At 38.5% G+C, this 16,114-nt stretch overlaps 1 protein-coding gene across 1 annotated transcript; it reads right to left on the bottom strand.

Moving 5' to 3' along the window:
• Positions 1-1,203: 1,203 nt before the first annotated feature.
• Positions 1,204-15,733, bottom strand: myd (stromal cell derived factor mayday). Its single transcript, XM_089238372.1, has 6 exons — positions 15,290-15,733; positions 7,899-8,035; positions 7,662-7,769; positions 5,918-6,073; positions 5,652-5,815; positions 1,204-3,312 (listed from the first exon to the last, which is right to left on the bottom strand). The coding sequence occupies exons 1-6, from the start codon at positions 15,607-15,609 to the stop codon at positions 3,136-3,138; spliced, it is 1,062 nt and encodes a 353-aa protein (XP_089094498.1). The 5' UTR covers positions 15,610-15,733; the 3' UTR covers positions 1,204-3,135.
• Between the last annotated feature and the right edge of the window lie 381 nt (positions 15,734-16,114).

Raw genomic sequence — 16,114 nt, 5'->3', positions numbered from 1 at the left:
ACATGCACCAATTCATTAAAAGTTCCGCAGAGGAATATGGATGAGGTGCATGTGCAGTTTAGTAGTAGTAATGAAGCCAACTATATATTTGACTGTCACAGATGAAACAGTGATTTTTTTTTAAACACCATGTATATTCTCAGATCTGATGACTCTACCGGATCTTCTCCCGCAGAATCATTTAATGTTAAATGCTAGGGTTTAGAATGCTGATTAATGAAAAATATGGGCCCAAAAGGGTGATATGTTACAAATGCATGTGTATCATTTTGATCGTTTTTGTCGCGCCAGTCATTTTCTGCACACGAGGGCTAATTAGACAGGGACTTACAATTTATTCGCGATTCTGAATGACAGCTTTTTTTGAGAGGTGGTGTGCTAACCCGTTGAAGTGGGACTCCCTGGAGTAGCAATCTTTTTCTACGGTCGTCTGCGTTTCTGTTGTATCCGTGTCAAGAAAGTTTGACAAGGGCGAGCCCAGGGTATCGAACTCGCAACACCTCTAAACATTCTTTTGTACTTTAGGTGAGTATCTTATCAACCTGGGCTACCACACCCGAATAAATGTGAAAAATGTAATTACTAATAAGGGGCCATTTTCAAGTAGTACGTCAGCAGATTTTCAGCCATTTTTGGCTGATTATCTTTAATATGAATTAATTATATATAACTTCTGATTGAAAAAATTATCTGGATTTTTGGAAAATTTGACTAGAAAACCTGAAGAAGTCAGGGAATTTTTTTTTAATGAAAATGAGTATAAATCCCGAAAAGATGCATTTTTTTCAAGTCTGTCAAAATACATTACTAACTAGAGCGATTGAGCTATAAGAGCCATTCTACAACTGTGTTTCTGTCAAAATACAGCAGTTTTTTTAAATAAACTATGTTTCCCCTCTCCCCACACCCATTCACGTGAATTGGTGACTAGATTGAATGGCAGTTTAAAAGAACGCAAATTCTGGGTCTTCACAGAAATTTAGGGTAGCATTACCAATTTAAATGGGGCACCTAATCAAAAGACAGCTCTTGGATGACCTTCACTGGAATCGGCATATCTGATCCCAGGGAGATAATTTTGAAGATGATCCGTACCAATGAGGTGAAAACTCAACAGCGACAAGCTCTGCAACTTTTTGAACACACCTTGTTATCTTGCAGCAAAGAAGTTAAAATGTCAAAATAATGAAAAGATTGATGCCGTTAGTTGATAACACAACTTTAATCAGTTCTAAAAAAATCGCTATAATGTGCATATTGATATATAATTGTATATAATATTGTATATATATATATGTTTATTTATAATAGTAAGCATTCACCAACAACAGGTCAAACTGGTCAATCTAAACGAGAAAATTTCAATTTTGGCTCTGAAAAAATTCAAGAAATCTAGCAATGAGTTGAACGTTCCTTGCCATTTCTTTGGATCTATTAGCGATAGAAATGTGAATTTATTTCGCAATTTTCTATATTGATAATACAAGAGATTTTTGGAAAGCATGTTTTACACATAGACAACAGAAAATAGTCGCCATAATGGTAAAAAACAAAGGGTACATATTTTTTTCCAGACTGTCCTAACATGGGTCAACATTAGAGGACCAGACACACACACACACACACCCTGCTTCCACATCTCAGAGAGAGGTATTGCTCATACGCAAGGGCAAAAGGACTAAAGACGACCAAAGTATGGACCCTGTATATACAGGGCGGTCATAAGAGCTTCAGTAATGATAAAATGTGTGGAAGATGAGATTTGCGGCTTTGAGATCACATTATTGGTGGTGAACATATTTTCAAAAAATCGTTTCCCCATCCAAAGTGAAATTATTTCATTATCAAGGATCGAAGAAAGTTTAATTTGGCAAAAATTTCCCAGGTGGAGCCTCAAATATTTATTTAATGTTAGATAAAAATTTCTGGGTGGCCAAACATTTCGTCTAGAGCAGGGATGCACAACCAACTTAGTCCATGGGCCAAATACACGGTATTCTTGCTGCTCGCAGGCCAGAAACTTGTATGTAAATTGTGACCATATGACCTGTATTTAACGAGATATTCCCCTGATTTTGGCTGCCCTAACTCTTTTTAATTATAAAAAGTCCAGTTTTTCATCTTATTTTCAACAAGACATGATTATTTTCATGAAGTACAATTATGATAATTATGACTATCATAATTGCATATAGTTATGTAAAATGTATTTGAATAAAACCTTATTTGATCATTTTTGTCACAGCACGATCATTTTCTGTACACGAGCGCTAATTAGACCGGGACCTAAAATTTATTGGCGATTCTGAACGACAGGCTTGTTTTTTTTATACTCATCGAGAGGTTTGTGCGCTAACCCCTCGATGAGAGACTCCCTGCTGTAGCAATTTTTTCTGTATTTAGATATTTGTCAAACATTTCAGTTTTTTCCCCCTTTTTTGTGAATTACATTTTGATCTGTGGTACCCATCATTTTCCCGCGATTGATCATTTTTCAACAATTTTATCGATAATTGGCAGATTAACTTGCCTTTGACAATTTTTTTCTTGGATTAAATGGCAACTTTACTTGCCTTTAATAATTTTTTCGGCAGTAAATGCCAGTTTTACTCATGTTTAGATTTTTTTTTTTATATCCTGTGTTTTTATGAAAGAAACATGGTCAGTTTAGGTACTTTTCATGTTGTGTGATTGATATATGTTGATAGCAGAACTTTTGCGGAGGTTAAGAAGTGCAAGCCAACCGTCCCCAATGCTTTTTTGCCCAGAAAAGCACAGTTGTTTAATTACTTCCACATTTCACTTTGAAAATAAGCTTGGGCTCTACCATGCTGAAATCATATATATCGTAGAATGGTGAAGGTGATTGGCACAGCCAATCGTGGCAAGAAAGACGTAATCGTTCTTTCCTAGCGCTGTTATATACCAAAAAAGAGTCTTCTATTGCCTTTGCTGTTGAAATTAAACTACATAGTTCATATTTGATGACAAAAAATGTTTGTCTCTGCCATTTCTTAAGTTTGTTTTACATTCATCTCAAAGTACCCTGTATAAACATAAACGATAACCAGCTTGACCTGTTGATAAAAATAATCTCTTATATGCATGTGTAAAAAATAAAAAGTCCTATCACAGTCAAAACTCATCGTGAAAACTACGTGCCGAGTCTATCATCTTGCTTCCCAAGAAGGCGCCTTTCTTTGCCAACATCTCCTTCAACGATAATCTGTTGTCTTTGTTCAGATCTGCCTGCAACATCAATTTCTTTGCTTCGATTTTGGAATGTACCGGGTTTTCTGGGTCATTATACATCTGCAACAAAGTGAAAAGTCTGCTCAGGAATAAAAAGTTTCCAAGACCTTATAACTGAAAAACTACCAGTCATCAGAAAGACATTGGAATGATTACACTATGTAACAACTTTTGTTCTTGGTTAGCGGACCAATCTTTCACAATGGTTTACGGCTAAAATAGACTGAATATAGCAATTTCTTGCTTTAAATTGCTTTTGTGGTGATGAGATTGATATATGAGAATTTGCCATCTACCATTGGGTGACTGGGATACTGAAAATTTTTTTAAAAACTTTTCACACTGATAAAGATTTAGTTGATTAGTCACATCATATATGATTTAACAGAAAATAAAATTAGAGTTGAAATAAAATTCTAAATTTAAGAAATAATGGGACTTTTTCCATCGTAGTTCCCATATTATTTGTTAATTCACATACTTCACATATTCTTTTTTTGCTCCCAAAAATAATTTTCAAGCTATTTTGGGGAGATGTGTTCTCTCTTACATAGGTGTACCAAGTCAAGATCTTTTTTGTGAAGATCCTCTTTTTGGATAAGCGAGCATGCCTTCTTTGAATTTTTCTATATGAGCATGAGGATGTAATGTGTCATATGTACAGTAATTACACTAAAAAATGTGGAATATAAAGAACTTCCCAAAAAAGCTAAAGGCCGATAAAGAAGCTTGGGATATATCTGTTCGCATGCTTAACTGGTTCTTACGTAACAGCTGGACCAAAAACCAACTTGAGCTTGTGGAAAAACGAAAATATGTATAAAAATCCAATGTTTTGCCAAATGGCAAATCACATTCTCGAAAATTCAAAGAAAAGATAGGTGCTTACCCAAATGAGCATCTTTACCAAAGAATTCTCAACTTGTGTCCAAGAGTTAAGCATAATGCACAAACCAACACTTTGTTATATTCTGTGCATTTAAGGACTATATGTTCTGTGTTGTACACAGGATCAAATTTACGGGGGTGGGACAAGATTTGGAAAGGGGGAACACAAGAATCTCCTCTAAAGAAATTTTGAATTACTAATCTTCTATAAAAGCATTTTAAATTTAAAGAAATTGATTAAGATGGCATGCAAAGATGTTTTCTTTTGATATTCTAAATTTTCCCACAAAAATTTTTGATTTCTAATGGTTTTGTGGGAAAGCACGTGCCCCCCCCCCCCTTCACCCTCCCATATGCAGCCCTTTTGAATACCCCATATGACCGTGTCCCCACCAATTCTGTTGGGAAAATCGCCAAATACATATATGGTTTGTGTAGATCAGTAGTTCTCAACATTTGGAAGCGCACAGCCTGGTTGATTTCTTTTTTGTGAGCGGAAAGCCACAAGTCATATACACACACAACTAATGGAAAATAAATGAGGAAAAATAAAATTGAATCACTTGCAGCCTGGTTTGACTGATGATAGGGCCCGGTATCAGGCCGCAGCCTCGCGGTGGATAAAACACTGGTGTAGATCATAGTAGTTGCTCAAACTTTTTTGTTCATCGCTGCCTCATCCCCCCCCCCCCCAAGAAAATGTTACTCTCATCTCATCGCCTCTCTCACTCTTCTGAGCAACACATCCTACATTGTATCCGTTATCTTCCCACATATGCGATAATGCTTACTTTAGAAAACACTGGTTTATACTGTATCTGGTGATTTCCCTGTCAGAATTGGTGGACACTTGGTCATAGGAGTACGTAAAGGGGGAAAGAGCATGTGCTGTTCTACAAAACCATCAGAAATCGAAAACATTTTTTAATAATTTAAATTTTAAAAATTTAAACATCAAAAGAAAACACCTTACGCCTTATGCTCAACTTTTGACATGAGTATAAAGGATGAACACATTGAAAATATCAGCTAAAATGTGGAGACAAAGTATATGATGTAAGCAACCTTCAAACGCTCCTCCCTCCTTGTCATCAAAAGTCAGCAAATCCAAAACCTCCCCCCCTCGATGCTAACGTAATACTTGAATGACCCCTAAATGACCAATTCATATCGATCTCCTCCCCACAAAAGCAAAGTTAGAGGGGGAATAATAGCATTTTCATGATTATTCAAGCCAAACAAACATAGAAATAACAAGGTTTACCCTGAAACACAGAAACATTTTTTTTTGTTACATAGTGTTATTGTACAAAACATCATGATAGTTTTTACATTATCGATTATTTTACAGATCTTTCAGACATTAATTACAAGTATAATACTCTGTGAAGAGTTATGAGAATGTTCTTTATATTTCTAAATCAATTACAGATAAATTGAAAGTCAAATTAGTTTACTGTGTGAATGAATTTTAAGTAATGTTCGGAACTTGTTCTCATAGAAATACTCACCAAAAGCTCTTGTCTGTTCACGACACCATCTCTGTTGAGATCGATCGATTCGTGGAATTCTTTGATCCTATCAATCCTTCTTTCGGAACTTGTCCTGTTGCTCTCTTCACTGTCTGGCATTTCCGAAAACTCTTCCTCCGTCAGGACTCCATCTCCGTCGGTATCTACGAGCAGCAGAAAATATTTAAAGTAATAAAAAAGAATCTTATCGATAAAATTTCAAATACTCACAGTTAACTGATATTGAAGGAGAAAAAAAAGAATACCTAAACTGTCTATGATATCATTCACCATATTGAGTAGAGAAACGTGGCTGTGTTCTGGATGTCGGAATGTCAAGAACTCGTCTATGTTGAGCGCATCCGGATCGGAATTGGCGGCTTCTGACCATGCAGCTTTATCCAAGAGTATTTTTTCTTTCACTAAAAATGAATTAAGGACACTAATTTTAAAAGAAAAATGGGTGGGTTGCGCCATCTAGACAGCTGCAAGTTTTAGACATGAATAAAACTTGTGCTGATTATAGACTATTATACAGCATAGACAACCAAATGTGAAGACTTTTGTTAGATTTTTGTTCACAGGATCTATTCATGGACTACACTAACCTGTATCTGCAATGTATAATTTCTGATGCTTTGATGCAGTACATGATGAGGACTACTACTTTATTGTACACATTGCACTGCAGAATTTCCAACAAATTTGTACACCTTGGAATGTGTATTCTGAGTGTTTGTGAGGTCCTAACACATTTATGTTGTCTGAGTAGTACTTGTTTTGTATTCTCACTGCTGCCATCTGTCTACCATAATTTGAAGTAAAGATAGGTTAGTGCATGAATTTTCTTGTTATGTAAGTACAGTAAAACCTCCTCTAATGGCTGCCTCTGAACAATGGTAATCCCCAAACAACGGCCACATTTTGTTGGAACCGAACGCGTCCCATAGACATCATTGCAAAAAACCTCTGAACAATGGTTACTTTTGACATGGAATCGAGGTGGGGGGGGGGATATGAATATCGGATGGGAACAAATAATTTTTATGCTGCTTTTTTTAAGGGAGTTTTCCCACTCTTTGAACTTTATAGGAGAAAAAAGATTATGTATGCTTTCTTTCCCCGGGTACAAATGCTAGATGGGTAAGCTGAGTCATTGTTGCTCACATTGATTTGTATGGCGCAATGCACGCTGGTTAGTCAGACAAAGTGAAATGTTGTTTCATACAAATTAACATGAACAAAAATGACTGTGCTTGTCTAACGCTGTCTTCTCCGGTCATGGCTAACAAAAGCTGGCCCAAAAGCTTAAGTGGGGCTACACCCATGGCAGCAACTTCAGAAGGGCAGAAAAAATGTCCCAAAAAAAAATAGCCCACCGACGGTGAAGCCATAAATCTGGTTTTGCATATAGAGTGAAAAACCAGATCAGCGAGCTAAAAAGAAAAAAGGCACTTGAGAGAGCAGGGACTGGGACCAGGTCAGTTAGTGACTTAGAGAGTGTGTGAGCAGCCTAGAAAGCATTGGATCATGTCAGTGAGCAACCAAAAGAGTTTTCTACGCTTTCTCATAAATAGCGGGGAGCAGGTCAGTGAGCAACCGAGAAAGTGTGCAACCATAGGTGAGACCGAAACAGTGTACAAGAATGTGAATGACAAAAATAGAGAGAGAGTGGGGAACCAGGTCAGAAAGTGACCAAAAAGAGTGGCATAGAGAGTGTGAAAGCATGTGCGCATCTAGAGACAGCGGGGCAAGCAAGCTATGTCCCAGCGAAGCTAATTTGAGGAATAGACAGTCAAGAAAATCAGACTAGAATGGGAAAACTGCGGCGGAATCACCCACAGGTGGCAAAGCCCTAAATCCAGCTCTGGCTCCACAAAAAAAAAAAAATTGAATTTGGGCCTGTCAGTTTTGCATGCTCTTGGGAGTTAAAGCACTATCTTAAACAAAGGATAAATGCAAGAATACACATGTTAAAGAAATCTAAATGTAAGCAAAAACTGCTGTTACCTTTCCTTTGAAGACTTTTGTGATTTTCTGGATGTTTCTTAGCGTACGACTCGTTGAAGCCTTGATCCATCATAAAACTGATATGATATTCGTCCCAACTTACTCTACCTGCAAGAAAAACTGTCTCAGACACAAATATGATAAACACTCTACTTATAAGCACATGTATCATGTAACTAGGGTAAAATTACGAAATGCATGAGGAAGAAAATAAATTGAAATTTTAAAGTTGTTTACCGTTATGATCTTTATCCAAAGATGTGAAAATATAGAAATTTTCTCGGACGGCTTTGACAAAATGTTCCTTGACCTTTTGAGCAATCCACGTCTCTAATTCTTCCTGGCTTAGATATGCATCTCGGTTGACGTCTGCCCTAGAACATTTTGATTCATTATTACATTATCGCGTCTTAAATAATCTATCATAACATATTGAATGCAAAATAATTGAATTGTCCGAACTTCTATCAATATACGTACAAGCACAATCTAGATTGCAATAATCAAATTTATGACAAAAATAAAAGCAATTTAGAAGAGTAATAAACTGAGCATTTTTGCAAAAAATGAGAGGGCAGCCAAACAATAGTTTGCAGGAATGGCAAGAATGCTTATGTCATGTAAAAATGGGACATATGGTGTGCATGTTTAAATCAGGGGTGGGAACTCTGCGCCAATTGCACCACACTGTGCCAAAATTAACATCTTGTGCCATCCTGCACCAATAGTGTATTTGCGTATTTTTCTGGGCCAGATAGTGATTGACACAACACTTTCAAAAGCCTGAAACACCAAAAACAAGAAATAAGCTAATGAAAAGATATTTGATAACAAACCACAGTGCAGTTGCTTAATTTTGAAAGGGGTGGGGGTTAATGAAAATATTCTTGCAAGTTAATTTCGCTGCTCTAATTTATAAATATCTGCTCAGAATCCTATATTTTGCTGCTCCGAAATGGACTTTGTCACTTCCCACCCCTGTTAAATACATAGAGTGGCAAGTGCATCAAAAATAATCATGATTTTAGCGCAGCTCAGAAAAAGGTTGGCCACCCCTGTTATACAGTCAAATACCGTTATAGCGGAAATCTCGTTTTAACAAACACTTTTCTAATCCCCCAAATATGTTTACATAGGAACAATGCTAGGTAACCTGACTGAAATTCCTTTATAATGAAATTTCATTTTAACAAAGTGATTCCTCCTGTCTCGGTATTTATTATAAAGGGATTCGACTGTAGTGTACTTTACCAAACACCAGCTCTGGCCATATCACTATATTGAAATTTTTTGCGATTAATGGGTTGGAAATGTAGACACAATGTATCTGTGGTTGCCTCAAGTTTGTATATAGCCCAGGGCAGAAAGTTCAGAGGGGTCAGTGAGTGACCTAGAGTTTGCAAGCACACGAGTGGGAAAAATAGTGAGTTACACCACGACCAAACATGTGAATGACCAAAAGAGACCTATAAAGCAAGGAAGCATGCCAGTGAGTGACCAGAAGTCTGACCTAGAGCATGTACAAACATGTGAATGACTAAAAGAGTGACTCAGAGGATGGGCATGGGGAGTGACCAAAAGTATGACTTAGAGACACAGGTGTATTTGCAGGAATGGCGAGACCAAGCATGCTATAGCACAGGGTAGTGAATTTGAGGTAAGATAAATAAAAAAATTTAGACTAGAATGGGAGAAGGGTGGCACAATTTGTATAGCCTCAAAGGCGACAAAAACCAAAAATGTGACTTTGTCAGCATGAATTTCAGCACCCCTGTGTAATGTAGGTCACTCTAATGGAGGAATAGATAAACTTTACCTAGTAATACTCAAAAAATTCACCAACGAAAAAGGAAAATAAGGGAAATTACGAAAATTTCTTATGCATTTCGACATGCTCTGGGTGTCGTCTTCACTGCTGGCAAGAGATCCATAGATTCAAATTTCAGCAAGCAGTAGTTTTTCATAAAGTAAAGTACACGACTGATTTAGACTTCTACGAAGGTACATATATTCGGGCATTCAAAAATAAATTGGTAAACGGCAATAAATCAACACCCCCCCCCCCATCTCAATGCCATGGCTGAAGTTCATTACGAGCAGGAATTGTACGAAAATTCAAATAGACCAATCAGATGGCTCTATTTCACGAGCAGCCAATCAGGACAGTAGAGAACACTTACACGCAGACACTCAACTTAATTTTGTTCACGACATTTGACGTGAGCAGACATATATTTTTCGTTCCGCTGAGCAACCGAGAGCTAAGGTTTGGTATTCAATCCAAGCGGGATCCTCGGTCAGCGAGAGAGTTTATCCTCTGGAGACGACACCCACAGCACGTCAAAATGCATAAAGAGTTTTTGTAATTTCCTTTATTTGCCTTTTTTGTTGGTGAATTTTTCTGAGGGTCACTCTGAGAGGAAGCTTTGGCTTTTTTCACTTTGGTGTCAAATTTGTGGAATTAATGGTCAAGAAAATAATAATAAATTGAATTATTATTATAAAAGCCAGTACAAATATTAAACACTCAAAATCATATAAACCATGCTTCTGTAGGTGTCGCTGTGTGAATGTTTTATGTTACGTTTTTATGTTGTAACGTCATCGCACCTTGTGTTATGTCGATGTGACGTCACCGCTAGTGTTGTATAAAATACGGTTGACGACTCGCTCTTCACTCTTACTCTCTCTCTTTTCCAGTATTTAACTTTTTACATTATGCATCCCCGTTATCCGTTTTAAGTTATATAAGTTTTTAACATGTTAACCAGTTCTGAAGTTATGTTTTTAATAAATTAATTATTTGATTATCAAGATTTTGAGTAGTGACAATTCATGGAGTCAGATGAGTAAATTAAATAATTGTTATCACCATGCGGTTCTAAATAAGTTTCTTGAGGCCACATTCATGGTGGTACAAAATGGTAGACCCGGACGTACAAATTGATTCACCGGACTTCCAAATGGTCAAACCGGACTCGCAGATTGTGACGGTGACTACAGAAAGCTTGCTCAAATCTTTTTCATCGCTGCTCCAAGTCAACTAGTTATAGAGCGATTGTGTCCGTCGTCAACGTTGCCAAGTATTGTAAAAGGACAGTTTTTAGTCGGTAAGTGAAAGTTTTTTGGTCTTTTCTCGAGGCACGTGCCGGTCTCGGTTTTCGTTGTGGATCGCGGTTTTCGGTCTTGTTCGCTGGCCATCTCACTGAAATTATCTACCGTAGATAAACTTGTGTGCAATCTCAAATTTATTCTAAATTCAAAAAAAAAAAAAAAAAAAAAAAATTGTTTTGCAAAACAATGCCAGATAAATCTGACACCGTGGTTGGAGAACCCGGTATTGCTCGCGTCGCTTTTCGCGCACCACCTTTTTGGGATTCAGATCCTGACTTGTGGTTCTTGCAACTTGAAAGTCAATTTATCACAGCAGGAATCACTGCGGATCTGACGAAATTTCATTGCGTGGTATCAGCTTTAGATGCAAAAGTACTTTCGTACGTGAGTAATCTGGTTCGCTCTCCTCCCACTGAAAACTGTTACTTAACTCTTAAAGATCGAGTTTTGAGTTGTTTCGCAAAGTCGGAATCTGCGAGATTGAAATTGCTATTTCAAGAGCTACAACTCGGTGATAAAAAGCCTTCACAGCTCTTGAATGAAATGCAAAATTTGTCGGGGAATCAAGTTTCCGATGAGGCTTTAGCCACACTTTGGAAACAACGGCTACCAATAAATGTACAACAAATTCTCTCGGTGTGCCAGGACCCACTCAAATCATTGGCTGTCATAGCTGATAAAATTATAGAGGCTTCTCCTTCACACTCAGTTGTATCTAGTGTAGGTCCATCAAGCACGACTCTTGAATCATTGCAGAGCCAAATCGAAAATTTGACTAAACAAGTCGAAAGGCTCTCTCGAACTCGTTCTCAAAGTCGAGATAACCGAAGTGATCGCAGCCGATCAACTTCACGCAACAAAAAATTTAACGATCGTTTACAAAAAGGATTTTTATGTTGGTACCACAAAAAATTTGGTCAAAAAGCCAATAAATGCGTGCAACCATGTCAATATTCGGAAAACTGACTAGCCCCCCTGTTAGTGCGACGGCAGGTCAATTCCAGGGGCAAAGTCGCCTTTTTGTTTGTGACAAAAATTCTGGTTTACGTTTCCTTGTTGACAGTGGTGCAGCTATTAGTTGTTATCCAAAGGCCTATACGAAAATTAATGAGCCGCAACAATCTTGTCTTTTTGCCGCCAACGGATCAAAAATCCTCACATATGGCAACAAGCAATTTGAGTTAGATCTAGGCTTACGGCGCAAATTTTCATTTGCATTTATTGTGGCAGATGTCTCGCATCCTATATTAGGAGCAGATTTTCTGGAAAAATTTGGACTTCTGGTAGATATAAAAAACAAATGTCTTATTGACAAATTAACTACCTTGACCACTGCTGGTCTAAAATGTCCAGGACCTAGTTTAGGACTGACCATAATTTCCGGAACATCTCCATACCATAAATTGCTAGGCGCATTTCCTCAATTAACAAGATTTATTCTCAATTTTGATCCCAAATCCCATTGTGTCACTCACCATATCGAAACAAATGGTCCTCCTGTCTTTGCTAAGGCCCGGCGACTATCGCCTGAAAAACTTTTAGCTGTGAAAAAGGAGTTCGACAGCTTAATTAAGCAGGGCATCGTTCGCCCCTCAAAAAGTTCATGGGCGAGTCCAATCCATCTCGTTCCCAAAAAGAATGGTGAGTGGCGGATTTGTGGAGATTATCGTAGGCTCAATGCCATAACTGTACCCGATCGTTATCCCCTACCGCATATTCAAGATTTTTCATTTGGTCTTGCAGGAAAATCTATTTTTTCTAAGATAGACCTCGTAAAGGCCTATCACCAAATTCCTGTCGAACCGAAAGATATTCAAAAAACAGCAGTAATCACACCTCACGGACTTTTCGAGTACATTCGCATGCCCTTTGGACTGCGAAATGCTGCTCAGACATTCCAGCGATTTATAGACAGTATTCTATCTGATCTAGATTTTGTCTATGCGTACTTAGACGATTTGCTCGTCGCATCTGCTGATGAGGAAAGTCACAAAAGTGATCTCAAAAAACTTTTTCAACGATTGAGCGATCATGATTTAGTCATTAATCCTGAAAAATGTGTTTTTGGTGAACATGAAATCAATTTTTTGGGCGTAACTGTCAATGGTGAAGGGATTTCTCCCATTCCCGATAGAGTTCAAGCATTAATTGATTATCCTTTGCCTAAAACTGTGGATGAGCTGAGAAGATTTCTCGCTTTGATTAATTTTTACCACAGATTTTTGAAAGGTGCTGCTCATGCCCAGGCAAATTTACATGAACTCGTGAAAGGGAAACGCAAAAAAGATCTAACGCCGATCAATTGGACGGATGAAACGAAAAATTCATTTTCATTGTGCAAAAAATAGATCGCTGATTGTGCCCTTTTGGCGCACCCAGTACTAGATGCACCTTTGACGCTCACAGTCAATGCATCGGATACGTCTTTGGGAGCGGTTTTACATCAAGTGGTAAAAAAACAAGTCCAACCACTTGGATTTTTTTCACGTAAACTCACAGCAACTGAGAAAAGGTACAGTGTGTACGATCGTGAACTTCTAGGCATTTACTCAGCAGTACGATATTTTCGTCACATGCTAGAAGGCCGTAACTTTTCCATGTACACAGACCATCGTCCTCTGGTATACGCCTTCACTCAGAAAACTGAGAAATGCTCCGCTCGCCAAATAAGACATCTCGATTACATAAGTCAATTTTCGACTGATATCAGACACGTGTCAGGCGAACAAAATTCAGTCGCTGATGCTCTTTCGCGCATAGCAGAAATTAAAGTTCCTACTGTAATTGATTTTACTGAGATGGCTAGCGCGCAGGCTGGGGACACTGATTTGCAATCGATTGTCGATTCCGGTACCGGTCTTGAGCTTAGGCCGATGACTTTCGCTAATTCCGATGTTAAACTCTACTGTGACGTGTCGACTGAAAATGTGCGACCCTACGTTCCTAAAACATTTCAAAGACAAGTGTTTGATTCTATTCATAGTTTATCCCATCCAGGTGCCAAGGCAACAGTGGAAATGATATCCAAACGATTCGTTTGGAAGTCTCTCACCAAGGACTGCAAAGAATGGTGCAGGACATGTCTTCATTGCCAACGTTCTAAAGTCGGAAGGCATACTAAGTCTCCTATAGGAGAGTTTGGCCTACCTTCAGCCAGATTCTCACATATTCATTTGGATATAGTTGGCCCTCTTCCTCCATCAAGAGACAACCGTTATGTATTAACGTGTTGTGACAGATTTTCTCGCTGGCCTGAGGCCATACCAATTCCTGACCAAACTGCTGAGACTGTTGCTGCTGCCTTCTTCGCCAACTGGATTGCACGCTTTGGTGTTCCTGAAGTGCTTACCACCGACCGCGGAACCCAGTTCGAATCCGAACTCTGCACGTCTCTAGCACGACTACTTGGTGTTAACCGCATTCGCACGACAGCGTACCATCCACAGAGCAATGGCGCTGTTGAAAGGTTCCATCGACAACTCAAAGCTGCCATAATGTGTCATGCTACTGAACGATGGGTAGACGTCCTACCAGTGGTAATGCTTGGTGTACGTTCCAGCTTCAAAGAGGACATAAGTTCCACTCCAGCCGAAATGGTCTATGGTACTACTCTACGTCTTCCATGCGATTTTTTCAGAGACTCTAGTCAGAATGTGTCTCGCTCAGATTTCGTTCTGAGACTTCGCAAAAAGATGTCCGAACTGCGTCCAGTTCCTTCTAGCCACCATAGTTCATCCAAAGTGTTCATAAACAAGGACCTGGCGAAATCATCACACGTTTTCGTCCGAGTGGATTCCGTTCGCCGTCCTCTTCAGCAACCATATCAAGGACCTTACAAAGTTCTATCAAGGACTGATAAATTTTTCAAAGTTCAAATTAATAATGATGTCAAAACTATTTCAATAGATAGGTTAAAACCTGCTCATATGTTCAATAATGAATTTGATCCTAAAATTTCAGATTCTATTACTGAACCTAAGCCCTACGTCACGAGATCCGGCCGTAAAGTTAGATTTGTGCTGAAATGATATAATTTTTCATGTACCGTCCTCCGGACTCGTGGGGGAGTATTGTAGGTGTCGCTGTGTGAATGTTTTATGTTACGTTTTTATGTTGTAACGTCATCGCACCTTGTGTTATGTCGATGTGACGTCACCGCTAGTGTTGTATAAAATACGGTTGACGACTCGCTCTTCACTCTTACTCTCTCTCTTTTCCAGTATTTAACTTTTTACATTATGCATCCCCGTTATCCGTTTTAAGTTATATAAGTTTTTAACATGTTAACCAGTTCTGAAGTTATGTTTTTAATAAATTAATTATTTGATTATCAAGATTTTGAGTAGTGACAATTCATGGAGTCAGATGAGTAAATTAAATAATTGTTATCACCATGCGGTTCTAAATAAGTTTCTTGAGGCCACATTCATGGTGGTACACTTCAAACGGATTGAATATAAAGAACATTAACACGTGATGACATTTTAATGTGAAAAGCACGAGGAATGGATTACTTCTCAAATATCGAGGTCAGTAGGTCCTCGTCGCTGTCGCCTCTCTTCTCGGGACTCCCGACGATGACCTCTTTCCTGAATTGCTTGTTGAGATGGCCATCCCGCTCCATCTTGACCCCGGTCAAGTGATCCGGGGGTTTGACGACGTCATAACTCAGCTTCGACGGGAGGAAAGCTCCCCTCTGATTCTTGTCGACGACATTGTTAGTGTTGTGCCTCTGCGATGGGGATTCTTCCAGAGACTTGTTCAACTTGACTGGGTGAGGATAACCGCAAGCGAGAAGAGCGCATAGAAATGGCGTCGCGGTGACGATGAACATCTATTTCCTTTTTCCTGCGATGATGGCTGAATACGGACGTCGAATGTCTTCAAGGGAAGAATGCTCATACATCACCCAAAACACATTTAAAATCCTTGTGTGATGTAAACAAAAGGAGAGTGTTGCCATATTGAAAAAACAAAAATCGATCGTCTGATTTCTGTTGGGTACTATCCTTCCAGCTGACGTCATAACTAAAAAGACCATATATTTTCAAGCAAATACGGGACACTGCCTATCGTCTCGTTAAAATTGAAAATGTTTCGCTAAAATTGCTGAAAAACTTTAGATCTTATTGAATTAAAATTTACCGCATAAAAAAAAGACAAATTTTTAAGTATGAATCGAGAAAAATAGAGATCCCAAATCCGAACAGTGTCAATTCTCGCCGAAAAAAGTTTCCAAACGTTGAAAAATTTGATATTGTTGGGAAAAAGGATGCGACGACTTGTTTGTGTACATGAGATTAATCGTCACGACCGCGGGGTGATAAATGAACACTCAT

This window comes from Pholcus phalangioides, unplaced genomic scaffold (genome assembly GCF_987345545.1).
Source record: "Pholcus phalangioides strain wild (caught in Gottingen) unplaced genomic scaffold, Ppha-v1.0 ptg000010l_1, whole genome shotgun sequence".
Classification (NCBI taxonomy): Eukaryota; Metazoa; Arthropoda; class Arachnida; order Araneae; family Pholcidae; genus Pholcus; species Pholcus phalangioides.
This window is presented reverse-complemented; position numbering and strand designations above follow the sequence as displayed.

Coding starts and splice junctions, on each gene's coding strand:
- myd (XM_089238372.1), bottom strand. CDS start 15,609: ATGTTCATCGTCACCGCGACGCCATTTCTATGCGCTCTTCTCGCTTGC. Junction 8,036..15,289: donor CTGACCTCGATATTTGAGAA/GTAATCCATTCC, acceptor AAAATGTTCTAG/GGCAGACGTCAACCGAGATG. Junction 3,313..5,651: donor TGAACAGACAAGAGCTTTTG/GTGAGTATTTCT, acceptor ACTTTGTTGCAG/ATGTATAATGACCCAGAAAA.